At 41.1% G+C, this 16,650-nt stretch overlaps 1 protein-coding gene across 1 annotated transcript in view; it reads right to left on the bottom strand.

Moving 5' to 3' along the window:
* Positions 1 to 8,042: 8,042 nt before the first annotated feature.
* Positions 8,043 to 16,650, bottom strand: part of LOC135102051 (uncharacterized) — an 89,244-nt gene continuing 80,636 nt past the window's right edge. The window contains exon 4 of the mRNA XM_064006705.1: positions 8,043 to 8,494. Coding sequence (XP_063862775.1) covers positions 8,409 to 8,494 — 86 coding nt within the window. The 3' untranslated portion in view covers positions 8,043 to 8,408. The remainder of the gene's footprint in view (positions 8,495 to 16,650) is intronic.

The following is a 16,650-nucleotide window of genomic DNA, read 5'->3' as shown; positions in this document are numbered from 1 at the left end:
GGAAATTAAAGCAATAGGACGGCAGTTTGAGGGATTAGAACGGTCACCCTTTTTAGGAACAGGCTGAATGTAGGCAAACTTCCAGCAAGAAGGAAAGGTAGATGTTGACAGACAGAGCTGAAAGAGTTTGACTAGGCAAGGTGCAAACACGGAGGCACAGTTTCGGAGAACAATAGGAGGGACCCCATCAGGTCCATAAGCCTTCCGAGGGTTTAGGCCAGCAAGGGCATGGAAAACATCATTGCGAAGAATTTTAATAGGTAGCATGAAGTAGTCAGAGGGTGGAGTAGAGGGAGGAACAAGCCCAGAATCGTCCAAGGTAGAGTTTTTAGCAAAGGTTTGAGCGAAGAGTTCAGCTTTAGAAATAGACGTGATAGCAGTGGTGCCATCTGGTTGAAATAAAGGAGGGAAAGAAGAAGAAGCAAAACTATTGGAGATATTTTTGACTAGATGCCAGAAGTCACGAGGGGAGTTAGATCTTGAAAGGTTTTGACACTTTCTGTTAATGAAGGAGTTTTTGGCTAGCTGGAGAACAGACTTGGCATGGTTCTGGGCAGAAATATAAAGTGCATGAGATTCTGGTGATGGAAGGCTTAAGTACCTTTTGTGGGCCACCTCTCTATCATGTATAGCACGAGAACAAGCTGTGTTAAACCAAGGTTTGGAAGGTTTAGGTCGAGTAAAAGAGTGAGGAATGTACGCCTCCATGCCAGACAGTATCACCTCTGTTATGCGCTCAGCCCACAAAGACGGGTCTCTGACACGGAAGCAGTAGTCATTCCAAGGAAAATCAGCAAAATACCTCCTCAGGTCCCCCAGCTAGCAGAGGCAAAACGCCAGAGGCACCTTCGCTTAGGGGGATCCTGAGGAGGATTGGAGCGATAGGACAAGATGCAGATATAAAGTCTGCTTTCCTGAACTGCTTGTGACTTGCAGGGATAAATATTTAAGATGGCCAAGGTTTGTGTGTATGATGACGTGTCTTGTGTCTGGCAGTGCTGGTGTGTGTGGCAGAAATCTGCAAAATTAGACGACATTTTTGAAGGTAAAACATACAGTAGGTTAAGAGGGATATGATATAGGTCTTTAAGAGGTATAAGAGACACAACAAGAGTGGCATTAAGAAAATTCTGAAGATAGTAATCAGAATAGGATGAGAAATAAAGGGTTCAAAATTGATTAAGTTAGATTTGAAGAAAAAAAAAGAAAAAGAAAAAGAAAAAAGAAAAAGAAAAAAAAAAAAAAAAAAAAAATATATATATATATATATATATATATATATATATATATATATATATATATATATATATATATATATATATATATATATATATATATATATATATATATATATATATATATATATATATATTTTTTTTTTTTTTCTTTTTTTTCTTCAAATCTAACTTAATCAATTTTGAACCCTATATATATATATATATATATATATATATATATATATATATATATATATATATATATATATATATATATATATATATATATATATATATATGTATATATATATATATGTATATATATATATATATATATATATATATATATATATATATATATATATATATATATATATATATATATATATATATATATATATATATATATATATATATATATATATATATATATATATATATATATATATATATATATAGGGTTCAAAATTGATTAAGTTAGATTTGAAGAAAAAAAAGAAAAAAAAAAAAAAAAAAAAAAAAAAAATATATATATATATATATATATATATATATATATATATATATATATATATATATATATATATATATATATATATATATATATATATATATATATATATATATATATATATATATATATATATATATGAGGGAATTGGTTCTCAAATACAGTGGTATATGAACGGAATCGACTCCGTAATCAGGTTATCAGGGCCGGAGCTTTAGAAAAGGATTAGACCAGTTTATGGATGAGGATGGTGGAAATATAGGTATGTTTCGTACTGAGATTACCACGTGTGGACCTGCGGCTTCTTGCAACCTGCCTTATTGTCTTACGTTTTTATAACATTTATACATCTTTCAAATTTTTCAAAGCAACAGGTTTCCTTGTTTTTCTTTCTTTTTCGTGGAAGAGACAAAGTTTTCGCTGCATACTCGTACAGTGAAGCATCAATCTATCCAATTCTTCACGCACCAATCAGAGACAACCTTCATGCAGTCTAAAACCGCATGCCATTCAGTGCCCTGGACCAGCATCCCTCTTCAATAAAACAAATAAATGAAATAAATACGCAGGGAAATACGCACTACAAGCAAAGTGTTCCTCAAGGCGGTGCCAGGCCAGGGTTCAGCGAGGCCAGGGAAGGCGGCGGCCAGTGTTGGTAGCGGCAAGCAGCGTCGGGAAAAGGGAAGCGAAATGACCTCACGTACTGGCGACCTTATACAGTAGCCTTGTTCCTCGCCCAGTATGGAACACGTGACCCTCTCATGGCCGCCACTGGTTCACATTTAGGTTACGTAGCAAAGGCTGCCTGAGATCCATTCGTCCCGTCACCTCCACAGTGTAGTCTGATGTATCCGTCATATTGTCTGCATTTACCTGACGTGATGTGCTGCACCTATATGACCTCGTTGTTGCGGCGCCAAAATACTAATGAATCAGTGGGGCATCTTGTATGTTTATTTATTTATTTCATTTTTTTTTTAACATTCTTTTTAGTCAACTTTTCCCATTATCATCTTCATTTTTATAATTTATCTTCACTTATATGAGACTTGAAGCTCTACGTTATTTATAGAGCTGTTCTGAAAGTCCATAAACAATAACAGTTTGTAATATACACAGAAAAAAAAAAATCTATATATAGTCTTTTTATATGCGTAAAACCAGCGGGACTTGTAAACTTCATTTGTCCTCTATTTCTGCTATGTTGCGCTCAGTACTTCCTGCAATACTTCCTGCTCACAAACATGCCTGTCAACACCTTATTTAGGAACATAAGAACATGAAGAAACAAGGGAAGATGCAATAAGCCGTCAGACCTACACGTGGCATAAAACATACTTACCTATCTCCACCTATCATCTTCATCCATAAATTTATCTAATCCTCTTCTATTATTTTTTTTTTCCTGTTACTCCTTGCACTACCATTACTCGAGGGAAGCTGCCACTCCTTGAGACGTGGACAACACTACCACGTGAATGCGCTTAAACACATCCAGGAGTTTGCTTTCTTATATTTTTGGTCAGTGAAGCGACAACAGGAGCATGTAGAGACTGTCCCTACGCTTCCTAGTATTAAGCCGCCTGTCTCGTCTCATCCGCATTTGTATGAATAAAACATGAGTATTTCCCAAGAAGATGGTACACATGCATTAGTGTATTATAATATTGCAATTTACTTAACATACGAAGGAACGTGGCGGCAGGAACAAAACATGTACGTAACTTTACACTTTTAAATAGCATGTTTATTTATTCGATTTTGTAAGAGCAATCTGACCAAGGGCAACGAAACCCTAAAAAAAAATAAAAATAAATAAATAAATAAATGAATGCCAGTCCCGAAAGAGTAGTCAAAAAGAATTATCAAAAACTATGAGGAAAAGTGTCTTAAAACATCCCTCCTGTGTGTGTGTGTGTGTGTGTGTGTGTGTGTGTGTGTGTGTGTGTGTGTGTGTGTGTGTGTGTGTGTGTGTGTGTGTGTGTGTGTGTGTGTGTGTGTGTGTGTGTGTGTGTGTGTGTGTGTGTGTGTGTGTGTGTGTGTGTGTGTGTGTGTGTGTGTGTGTGTGTGTGTGTGTGTGTGTGTGTGTGTGTGTGTGTGTGTGTGTGTGTGTGTGTGTGTGTGTGTGTGTGTGTGTGTGTGTGTGTGTGTGTGTGTGTGTGTGTGTGTGTGTGTGTGTGTGTGTGTTGTGTGTGTGTGTGTGTGTGTGTGTGTGTGTGTGTGTGTGTGTGTGTGTGTGTGTGTGTGTGTGTGTGTGTGTGGTGTGTGTGTGTGTGTGTGTGTGTGTGTGTGTGTGTGTGTGTGTGTGTGTGTGTGTGTGTGTGTGTGTGTGTGTGTGTGTGTGTGTGTGTGGTGTGTGTGTGTGTGTGTGTGTGTGTGTGTGTGTGTGTGTGTGTGTGTGTGTGTGTGTGTGTGTGTGTGTGTGTGTGTGTGTGTGTGTGTGTGTGTGTGTGTGTGTGTGTGTGTGTGTGTGTGTGTGTGTGTGTGTGTGTGTGTGTGTGTGTGTGTGTGTGTGTGTGTGTGTGTGTGTGTGTGTGTGTGTGTGTGTGTGTGTGTGTGTGTGTGTGTGTGTGTGTGTGTGTGTGTGTGTGTGTGTGTGTGTGTGTGTGTGTGTGTGTGTGTGTGTGTGTGTGTGTGTGTGTGTGGTGTGTGTGTGTGTGTGTGTGTGTGTGTGTGTGTGTGTGTGTGTGTGTGTGTGTGTGTGTGTGTGTGTGTGTGTGTGTGTGTGTGTGTGTGTGTGTGTGTGTGTGTGTGTGTGTGTGTGTGTGTGTGTGTGTGTGTGTGTGTGTGTGTGTGTGTGTGTGTGTGTGTGTGTGTGTGTGTGTGTGTGTGTGTGTGTGTGTGTGTGTGTGTGTGTGTGTGTGTGTGTGTGTGTGTGTGTGTGTGTGTGTGTGTGTGTGTGTGTGTGTGTGTGTGTGTGTGTGTGTGTGTGTGTGTGTGTGTGTGTGTGTGTGTGTGTGTGTGTGTGTGTGTGTGTGTGTGTGTGTGTGTGTGTGTGTGTGTGTGTGTGTGTGTGTGTGTGTGTGTGTGTGTGTGTGTGTGTGTGTGTGTGTGTGTGTGTGTGTGTGTGTGTGTGTGTGTGTGTGTGTGGTGTGTGTGTGTGTGTGTGTGTGTGTGTGTGTGTGTGTGTGTGTGTGTGTGTGTGTGTGTGTGTGTGTGTGTGTGTGTGTGTGTGTGTGTGTGTGTGTGTGTGTGGTGTGTGTGTGGTGTGTGTGTGTGTGTGTGTGTGTGTGTGTGTGTGTGTGTGTGTGTGTGTGTGTGTGTGTGTGTGTGTGTGTGTGTGTGTGTGTGTGTGTGTGTGTGTGTGTGTGTGTGTGTGTGTGTGTGTGTGTGTGTGTGTGTGTGTGTGTGTGTGTGTGTGTGTGTGTGTGTGTGTGTGTGTGTGTGTGTGTGTGTGTGTGTGTGTGTGTGTGTGTGTGTGTGTGTGTGTGTGTGTGTGTGTGTGTGTGTGTGGTGTGTGTGTGTGTGTGTGTGTGTGTGTGTGTGTGTGTGTGTGTGTGTGTGTGTGTGTGTGTGTGTGTGTGTGTGTGTGTGTGTGTGTGTGTGTGTGTGTGTGTGTGTGTGTGTGTGTGTGTGTGTGTGTGTGTGTGTGTGTGTGTGTGTGTGTGTGTGTGTGTGTGTGTGTGTGTGTGTGTGTGTGTGTGTGTGTGTGGTGTGTGTGTGTGTGTGTGTGTGTGTGTGTGTGTGTGTGTGTGGTGTGTGTGTGTGTGTGTGTGTGTGTGTGTGTGTGTGTGTGTGTGTGTGTGTGTGTGTGTGTGTGTGTGTGTGTGTGTGTGTGTGTGTGTGTGTGTGTGTGTGTGTGTGTGTGTGTGTGTGTGTGTGTGTGTGTGTGTGTGTGTGTGTGTGTGTGTGTGTGTGTGTGTGTGTGTGTGTGTGTGTGTGTGTGTGTGTGTGTGTGTGTGTGTGTGTGTGTGTGTGTGTGTGTGTGTGTGTGATGTGTGTGTGTGTGTGTGTGTGTGTGTGTGTGTGTGTGTGTGTGTGTGTGTGTGTGTGTGTGTGTGTGTGTGTGTGTGTGTGTGTGTGTGTGTGTGTGTGTGTGTGTGTGTGGTGTGTGTGTGTGTGTGTGTGTGTGTGTGTGTGTGTGTGTGTTGTGTGTGTGTGTGTGTGTGTGTGTGTGTGTGTGTGTGTGTGTGTGTGTGTGTGTGTGTGTGTGTGTGTGTGTGTGTGTGTGTGTGTGTGTGTGTGTGTGTGTGTGTGTGTGTGTGTGTGTGTGTGTGTGTGTGTGTGTGTGTGTGTGTGTGTGTGTGTGTGTGTGTGTGTGTGTGTGTGTGTGTGTGTGTGTGTGTGTGTGTGTGTGTGTGTGTGTGTGTGTGTGTGTGTGTGTGTGTGTGTGTGTGTGTGTGTGTGTGTGTGTGTGTGTGTGTGTGTGTGTGGTGTGTGGTGTGTGTGTGTGTGTGTGTGTGTGTGTGTGTGTGTGTGTGTGTGTGTGTGTGTGTGTGTGTGTGTGTGTGTGTGTGTGTGTGTGTGTGTGTGTGTGTGTGTGTGTGTGTGTGTGTGTGTGTGTGTGTGTGTGTGTGTGTGTGTGTGTGTGGTGTGTGTGTGTGTGTGTGTGTGTGTGTGTGTGTGTGTGTTGTGTGTGTGTGTGTGTGTGTGGTGTGTGTGTGTGTGTGTGTGTGTGTGTGTGTGTGTGTGTGTGTGTGTGTGTGTGTGTGTGTGTGTGGTGTGTGTGTGTGTGTGTGTGTGTGTGTGTGTGTGTGTGTGTGTGTGTGTGTGTGTGTGTGTGTGTGTGTGTGTGTGTGTGTGTGTGTGTGGTGTGTGTGTGTGTGTGTGTGTGTGTGTGTGTGTGTGTGTGTGTGTGTGTGTGTGTGTGTGTGTGTGTGTGTGTGTGTGTGTGTGTGTGTGTGTGTGTGTGTGTGTGTGTGTGTGTGTGTGTGTGTGTGTGTGTGTGTGTGTGTGTGTGTGTGTGTGTGTGTGTGTGTGTGTGTGTGTGTGTGTGTGTGTGTGTGTGTGTGTGTGTGTGTGTGTGTGTGTGTGTGTGTGTGTGTGTGTGTGTGTGTGTGTCCTACTTCCCTTTCCTGGCCGAGCGGGAAGCCAGACAGATCCCAGTACAAAGGCAACCACTGAGAACGTCACGGGAAGGGTAAGGTGGGGGGGGGGAAGGGAAGATGTTTACAAATAACAATACGTCACCAGTTTTCCAGTCTCCCAGTGAAGTGCATGGAGGATTGTGGCACTTCTATCGCTACTGTTACCAACTTCATTACTACTACACGTTAGATAGTCTGGCGGGGACACGGACAGGCGGAACATCGAAAGGTATACAAAGTGTAGAGGCAAGGAAAGTGTTAGTCAGAGGGATGGTATGCAGTGGGGAAGGTCAGTGCAGTAGTGTGCATGGTAATCACTCCAGGTATGTCATGAGGGTGAAAGTAACGTTGCTCAGGTATGTTAATTAATGAAGCTGAGCGGGCCAGCGAGGGACGATGTAAGGATATGTGTATGGTACATGTAATTTTCAGCGTTTTGTGACTTTATTGTATAGTATTTGCTCGCACGCACACAGCTGATGACAGATTGTTTGTTGGTTTATTCCAGGTATCACTGGCGGAGGGTGTAAGTACTGAAGACTCGAACGATGAAAGGTGTCGTTTTTAGTATATGCTCTTTTGTATATACGTGTATAAGATCCTGGAATATATTTCAATGGGAATTTTGTGTTATAATTACTAACTTTGAAAATTCACTTTGACGTACTCGTATGTGGCGCGGTTTTTCCAATCCGACTGTCAAATTTCATTCATTACACACACACACACACACACACACACACACACACACACACACACACACACACACACACACACACACACACTATTACTGCCACCAAAGAGAGAGAGAGAGAGAGAGAGAGAGAGAGAGAGAGAGAGAGAGAGAGAGAGAGAGAGAGAGAGAGAGAGAGAGAGAGAGAGAGTAGTGAAGATAGAAGCCGGGAGGAAGAGGAGGGATGCTGCAAGTGTGGCAGGGGCGCGATGTTTACGCCGGGAAGATGCTGACCTGTATATTAAGCGAGAACGAAATCCTTGTGCGGGTCGCCAGCTGAGGTAACCTATAGACATGGAGAAGGGTGGATGGGTGACGCAGCAAGACCCTGTGTGAGCAGACTGCAGCTCACACCCGTGTTGGAAGGATGTGTAATAAGTGTTTCCCGTTGTTTGGTCCTGCAGAACTCCTAGACCCGTGACACCTAAGTATGATGTGATAATGTGTTACCGTTGTAGTCATAAGGTGCTATTACACCATATTTATGTGCATATCAACTGTATAACTGTACACAAGCAACTATCAGTGCACTGTATATATCGATGTACTCACTCTTGGATGGTGTGTGTGGGATAGTGGGTTCCACCTTCATCAAGAGAAGGGCCCATTCTCTCCTTCACTCTCACCGGAGAGATGCGAGTATTACTTTATTTGTTTCTATGAATTAAGGAGCATGCTTTATGTCCAGATTTCCACCAAATATACCAATTGTGTCGACGTAAGGGTCTCATTATTACTATCTTGATTACCCACTACATCCGCCATATAACTGCGGTAACACACACACACACACACACACACACACACACACACACACACACACACACACACACACACACACACACACACACACACACACACACACACACACACACACACACACACACACACACAAAACAACAACAACTCACGTGCGCCGTTTACCAATGCCTGATCGAGCGCGCGGCTGGACCATGAAAGCTGAAGCACGTCAAGGCAGCTTCCTGACGCACGCCGCGGGGCATGGCTAGAATGAACCAGGAAAAGATAACAAATTATAAATAAATGAATAAATAAATAAATAAATAAATAAATAAATAAATAAACACCATCAGTTTTGAAAATACGTTATCCATAATTATAATCTGGACATTTGCTGCTGGTTGTCTGGACTCAAGCATTCCCACTGTTCACTTACGACGCACCCTTATTAATTTCTACTGATCACTAACCACTACCTCATCTGTCCCTCCTGATACCTTGCCCCTCCATTCACCCTCAGGTTTTGAAAATATCCGTTGCAAAACTAACATCCAGACATTAAATTTTATTCTCGGCTGTCTGTCTGGTAAATTCTAGCAGCATCTGGTGTTGGACAAGCCCATGTGTTGTGACGTCACGCTTTACGTCAGCCTGTACTAAGTGTCTGTACCTCCATCATTGCCTGGGAGGAGTCTTTAGCCCTGTGACTGCCATGGCTTGTCTTTAGGCTTCGTAAAAGTGGCGGGGTGGCATGCTGGAAGTTTTGAATAAAGAATGCTGTGGCTTCTCAGGATTTTTAAATATGTGCTTGCAAAATTGTACGATTGATTTGAACAGCTGCGTTGAGTACTGAGTATTCTATTTTCTTCATTTCATCTTTCTTCTTGTTACTTTTTTTTTTTTTTTCCCCTTTCATCCGTCTTCTTTTCTTGTTCCGTCTGTCTCCCTTTAATTTCGTGAGGTTACCACAAATATGGCGCGATGCAAGTGTTCGGCAGGAATTGATTACTAAGACTTCTCAAGTTGAATTAAGTATGGTGATAGAAATATGGAATATAATTTGACTAATGTAGCTTCTTTTCAGGTTTAATATAGGTGGCTTGGTTTAAGTTTTTAAGTATAATTTGACCACTCCTGCTTCTTAAATTCAATAAAATGTGGTGGTTCAAATTAAGAATATAATTTGATTGTTGTGGTGGTTGAAGTTTTCCGTATAATCTGGCTACTAAGACTTCCCAAATGTCATATGATGTGGTGATGGAGACGACTGAATATTTCCGTATCTCTAGTTTTATCTTTGTTCCGTAGAATCATGTTTAAATATTTCAGTGTCTAGTTTAATCTTTCTTCTGCAGAGTCATGTTTAAATATTTAAGTATCTTTAATTTTATTTATGTCCCGAAGAATTATGATTGCGAACAGAGGGCTAGTCGCCGCACGTTTTCATTCAGGATAAGGCATGGCCATCTGAGTGACATGCTAAGTGGCCAGCGTCCTGGGTCCTGACCCCCGCGTGGCCCCACCGTGGCGCCCCCGCGAGGCTGCGAGGTGACTGCTCAAGTACTCTGCTGCCTTCCTATCTCCTTGCCTCGTCTCGTCTCACCTGCCTTCCTGTGCACTCTCTACCTACGGACTCTCGTCATCACTATAGGCTCAGATTATCAAGTAAACATTGTTCCTTCACTCAGTCTACAATAGTTATTCGTATGTAGTTTATGAAGGTAGTACAGTTTTCTACATTACGAGGATTTTTTTGGGAATGGTTTAGTTAATGTAATCAGTTCTTACCTGCTGACTACTGGCAACAACATAAGTCAAACCTGCTCTCCAACTTACAATCCTCAAGTGGTTTCTGAAGGTAATACAGTTTTCTACATCACAAGGTTCTTTTAGGAATGGGTTGTTTAATAGCTAACCTCCTTATTACCTCCTGACCTCAGACGTCACCACAGCTCAGATCTCTCTGCCTCACAGTCTGCAAGGAACAATCAGTCCTACGAATTTCTGCGGGTAGGTCAGTTTTCTACATCACATTTTTTTTTTTTTTTTTTTTTTGGTGGGGGAATGGATTGTTTAGCCCTTACAGTTCGGGTGATCTCTTGGAACGTATTAAATCAGTCAATTTTAGGTCACAATTTCATGAAACTAGGGACTACTAAGGTGTGTATTTTACTGAACCCAATATGCACCGTCGAGGTTTACTTTCTCTTCCCATTCTGCCTCCTGCAGGATGGGGTGTAAAGGGTGAATGAATTACATCTTGCAGAGTTGGGCGTTTATTCGATGTAGAGATGAATAATACAGTGTATGCTCCCTCTAGAGTCTAGCCCTGAATTGCCCTCTCGAAGCAGAGGTGAGGCGGTATTTATCTGCTACTAATTATAGGTTCACGTGGGGGAGGAAAGGGAAAGGAATGTACACGTGTTTTCTCAAAGGACACAGTTAGTAGTAGTAGTAGTAGTAGTAGTAGTAGTAGTAGTAGTAGTAGTAGTAGTAGTGGTGGTAGTAGTAGTAGTAGTAGTAGTAGTAGTAGTAGTAGTAGTAGTAGTAGTAGTAGTAGTAGTAGTAGTAGTAGTAGTAGTAGTAGTAGTAGTTACATTATATTGGTACAAGTATGTAATTCACCGATTTCAGGAGAGCAACCATGAAACTCAATAAATGCATACAAGTTTACCAGAAATAAGATTATAAAAAGTGTTCCAGAGTCAGAGGGTTAATAGTTAAGCTTCCTACTAACTGACTTCTGACAGATCTCCACTACTCACACTGCAAGCAACAATCACCACTACCAGCTTCTGAAAAGTGGTACAATGTTCTGCAAGTCAAGGTTTTCTGCTGGGAATCGGGTGCTTTTATAATTGTGGGCCGCGTCCCTTCCCATCATTGCTGACTCTTATAGCTGTGCTCATGGAACATCCCAGTAGGTCACAATGGTCATAATAGTTACTTGTGAGCTTAATATCGGCTCTGAAACACCAAAAACTGTAGGAGCGCAAAGATTAAGCAGTACTGAGTAGTATTCAATGAAAATCACAGTAAGTTCCTATTGGTTATTTGTAAGTTTATCATGGGTTTGGTAAAGTTCGTGTAATGTCTTCTTCTTCTTCTTCTTCTTCTTCTTCTTATTATTATTATTATTATTATTATTATTATTATTATTGTCATTATAATTGTTGTTTCTTTGTGACAAGCAGCGAAAAGAAAATAATCCCACATATTTCCGTCAGTGCAAAAGAGAACAAACAAAAATGCATTACGTGCAAGGATTATTATTCAAGCAGCATCCCAGTAAGTTCCTAGAAGTTATTTGTAAGTTAAATATAAACTCTAAAATAGTGCGGACAATAGAAGCCTAAAGATGAGGGAGAGCCACGATTACTTTTATTTAGCATCCTAGTAACTCAATTATTTATAACTTTAACAGAACCAGTGTATGCTGTAAGCCTTCCTATGAATGTATGTGGCCAGCTTGCACTATGCCTAAGCTCCTGGGGGTGTAATACGGTGGTGCCGAAGGGGTAAGTGTGTAATTTGCGTGAGTGTGTGGTGCTTTGTCTGGGCCACGCCGCATCAGGTTGCCGGTCTGGTAAGTAAATGCAGATAGACGGAACTTTAACAGGTTTCTGAAAAGCTTATAAGTATGAAAAAAAAAGAAAAAAAATCAATGAGAGGCAATATTACTGTTCATGTAGTGCCATAAAGTAGGGAACGGTGTCAAACAAGTTGTGTCAGAATGTCATATTGATCCAACCGTTTGTCTACAAGATATTTGCGAAAACGATGCCTTACAGGGTCTGAAATGGACATAAATAGCAGATCCTCATAGCTTCATCATCTGTAAGTTTAACACGGGGTACGGAAATGCAAAGAGTCTTGTAAAATAGAAAAGCGGAGGAGTAACAGGACTGGTCAGCGGGAGCCTTTTGATTTCGTCTGTCAGGAAAACGCATAGTCATTCCTCGAAGAAAGATCACGTTGCAGCTACAAATCTATCATGAAAACGCACAGCTACTTCGGAAAAAAAAGAATAAGTAAATAAAAAAAAAATAACAGCTTCAAATCTAGCAGCTATACGAGTATACCCATCAAAAAATACATAGTCACCCCCAGAAGAAGCATCACATTACAACAAGAGATCTATCTGAAAAAAAAAAGAGTCAATCTATGAAGAAAAAATCATATTGGAGCTATAAATCTCCCTTGATCACACGCGGAGCAATCAGGCAAGTGTGCTCGTGTTGTAAAAGCTGGATCGAACATGAGCAGACGCCAGCCAAGGGGAAGCTTTCGAGAAGGGCGCGGTGGTGGCGGCGACAGTCACCAGCAAACCCTTCATTAGGCAATTAGAGGAACATTGGTGTTGTAAAGCTCCATTCTTTCAGTCCTTTATCAGCACACGCAGCCGCCACACGCTTACCAACCGTCTCGGCGGCGTCTGACCTCGCTGCTGCGGCGTCAGAAGATAAATAAATAAATAAATAAATAAATAAATAAATAAATAAAATATAAAAAAGTAAAAACAAAAATAAATGAATAAATAACAGACAAACAGATATGTAAATAGATAAATATATAATAAAGTGAATTAATAAATATATGGAATAAAATAAAACAAATATACATAATAGTTAAAAAATACACAAATAAACAGACAAATAGCAAAATTACTAATATTACAACCAAAAATCAAAACTCGAGAATGCCAAAGTGGGTCTGACGAGGAGCATCAAACTGGAGAGAAAAAAAAAAAAAAAAAAAAAAAAAAAAAAAAAAAAAAAAAAAACAGAGACAAAACTGAAGCTCAAATTGATAAGAAAACACACACATAAAAAAAAAAAAAAAAAGAAGAAAAGTAAACATAACCTAACCAATCATTTACAACATCCAGTTCGCGTAAGTTAGCTGGGCAGACAGACGGCAGTGGTATTAGTTCACGGCGACTGATTGCAATGACACACAGTTCTCTTGGTTTTTGTGGAACGGAGACCAGTCCATCAGTAATTTACACCAATTCTCCAGCCACTAGGAAAACTGCAAGATAACGCCGCGCTTCAGTGTTTGACGGAACCTCCAAGCTGCGCCATCCAGTCACCGGCAACATGCAGACACTCCCCCAACAGTTTACTTGCAGCTTACCTTACGGCGCGCACAATAAACAGTTGAAGTCTCTATTAAAATATGTGAGGGGATAGGATGGTTGATGTAATATAAATAAGAGGAAAAGAATAGAAATAGGAGGGGAGCCACGGATGAGAGAGAGAGAGAGAGAGAGAGAGAGAGAGAGAGAGAGAGAGAGAGAGAGAGGAGAGAGAGAGAGAGAGAGAGAGAGAGAGAGAGAGAGAGAGAGAGAGAGAGAGAGAGAGAGAGAGAGAGAGAGAGAGAGAGAGAGAGAGAGGAGAGCCACGGAAAATAGAAATGAGAGTCACGAAGAACAGGAATAAGAGGAAAGTCACTCCAGCATTCGGCCAGACCTCCAAGCACCGCCATCCAGTCACCGGCAACGCAAGCACTCCTCCAGCAGTTGATTCACGGTTTATCTTGAAATCTCCCTTAAGATCTGTGCAGGGAGGGGATTGTTGTTGTAACCTATTTCCATCTGCTACCGCTTCATCATTCAAATCCCTGACAGTTTTCATTCTTCTAATCTATTTCCATTTTCTGACAACTCACCTTTCATGTTTGTAATCTTTTCCCGTTTTCCAGCAATGCATCTTTCATGGCCACCTAATCCTCACTCTCTCAATGATCAAAGTAACAGCGGATAAATGGTGTTTTGTGCTTAATAAACAAAATAAGAGATGGTAAGTGGCATTTATTTGCTCAATAATCAAATTAAAAGATTTTTTTTTTGTTCAGACCCAACACAGAACACTTGGTACACACACACACACACACACACACACACGTCAATCCCTAACACACTTCACTTTAGAATTCCAAGCATTAACTAAACCAAGACCATCATACTAACAACATCACACTGACTTCTCCTCCCCCTCGACACTTCCCTTACACTTGCTATGAGAGAGATGAGCCAGGCCTTCCTGTTGCATCACCAGCTCACCAGAACACAATAACAAGGGGAGGGAGTTCACCACACATGTCACAGCATAAATACTCGTACTTGAGATCACCACCACGTCACCTCACATCAGCTCCTCGCCGTCCTTGTCAGTCCTTCCTCCCTCGCCTCATAAACAAACACATACTCACATTCTCTCCTCTCTCTCCAGACACCCACAATATCCAGGCTAACGAACACTTACTGATGATACCAATCACTGTAATGTTACCTTCGCCTTAGTCTCTCTCTCTCTCTCTCTCTCTCTCTCTCTCTCTCTCTCTCTCTCTCTGGTTCTCTCCGGTTCTCTAGCCACCACGTAGACAGATAGACAAACAGACAGATAGACAGACAGAGAGCCAGAGAGCCAGAGACAGACAGACAGCCAGAGACAGACATATTTTACTGCTAAAAGCTTACATTTCAAGTACATTTTAATTGATCATGCTGTTGTAAAGATTCTCTCTCTCTCTCTCTCTCTCTCTCTCTCTCTCTCTCTCTCTCTCTCTCTCTCTCTCTCTCTCTCTCTCTCTCTCTCGAATTCCACACACACAAAAAAAAAAATAAATAAAATAAAATAAATAAATAAATAAATAAATAGTATTGGGAATAATGTATCTGAGTATCCAAACCGTCCCAAGAAACCATGAGCCAAAAAAAGTTCTGTACCGAATTTATGATCAGAGAAGCAAGGTCATGCTCACTCCGTGACGGCAGAGCGTAAATGAGGCGTCAAATCATACATCTGGCATGCTGTTCACGCATGCGCAGACCTGAGTGCTGGATAGCCCTCCAGTGAACCTACACCCGAATACTCACGAGAGAAAACGGTGAACTTAACGAGTAGACTGAGCTAAAATTCACATGTAGGTAAGTATCTATACAATATTATCTTTATTATATCACAAGACTGGATAACTTTATAATAAACACACTACGAACAAGGTTAACACAGAGCGTCGAGGAGAATAGAAGTAAGGGAACACACTGATAGCAGTAGAAGAATCAAAAGAAACATACGGCACATAAGAAAATAAGGGAAGCTGCAAGAACCAGTCAGGCCTAAACATGGCAGTCCCTGTAGGAAACTCACATACCTGTTTCCACCTATCATTTAAAGCTCCTTAACGAAGAGGTACTCACAACCTGATTATTCCATTCATGTACCACTCTTATTTAAAAACCAATTCTCTCTCTCTCTCTCTCTCTCTCTCTCTCTCTCTCTCTCTCTCTCTCTCTCTCTCTCTCTCTCTCTCTCTCTCTCTCTCTCTCTCTCTCCCTCTTAGCAGAAACACAGTGATGGAAACAACAGATCAGTTCAGTAATTTGTAGTTTTCCTGCCACATAACAATATTGACGCATAGTTGCTGCTCAATGAATAAAGGCAAAGGCATCTCCTACGGGATATATACATTTTATTTATGTAAGAGGGCCTACAGTATGGAGAGAGAGAGAGAGAGAGAGAGAGAGAGAGAGAGAGAGAGAGAGAGAGAGAGAGAGAGAGAGAGAGAGAGAGAGAGAGAGAGAGAGAGAGAAGGCCCAATGAACGTACCAATCCCTAAGGAATAGAGGCAAAAGGATTACCAAATAAGAGAAAAGGTGTCTTGAAACCAACCCTAATTTATTTTCTGAAGTCTGAAGGATCTCCAACATTTCTAAGATATAATTTTTTTTATGTTAGGAAGACTAGCCAAGGGCGCAATAATAATAATAATAATAATAATAATAATAATAATAATAATAATAATAATAATAATAATAATAGGCCCGCTCATAATGTCACTCCACAAAAAAGGCACAGCGCTGGAGAAAACATGAGAGCTGACTAATCTAATTTCTCAAGTAACTCTCAGCGTTGTCCCTCAGCCTCCAGATGTGGAGAATAAATGATAAAAGTTACATTTATCGTATACATAAGTCTTTCAAGTAATGAGACCATATTGTTCAGACTGCCGCACATCATTCTTCAAAGCAGTTACAATATTGTGCTAAGGATCAAAATAAGTCAACCAGAATAAAGACTCGTTTTCTGTCTAACTTCTGAAAGAAAACGTACTTTAAAATGGGTGACTTCTACAATTTTACATGGTCACTTGTGTTTACTGAACGTCTCATCTTCTCAGCTTTTACTCGCTTCTACCTTAAGTTGTTTTGGGATTTGCGAGGATTCAAGGTTATTTTCATGATAGTAGTTATAGTTTTACGAGGCATCTTTATCATCAGTAAGGGTATAAACACTCTTCACAACCCGACTAATTATCTTTGTGATCTTAAAAAAAAAAAAAAAAAAAAAAAGGAAGAACAAATCATTTGGAGTAACCCAAGGCTAACTCTACACACATTTTCCAGCATTACTTTAT

Source organism: Scylla paramamosain, chromosome 7 (genome assembly GCF_035594125.1).
Source record: "Scylla paramamosain isolate STU-SP2022 chromosome 7, ASM3559412v1, whole genome shotgun sequence".
Lineage (NCBI taxonomy): Eukaryota > Metazoa > Arthropoda > Malacostraca > Decapoda > Portunidae > Scylla > Scylla paramamosain.
This window is presented reverse-complemented; position numbering and strand designations above follow the sequence as displayed.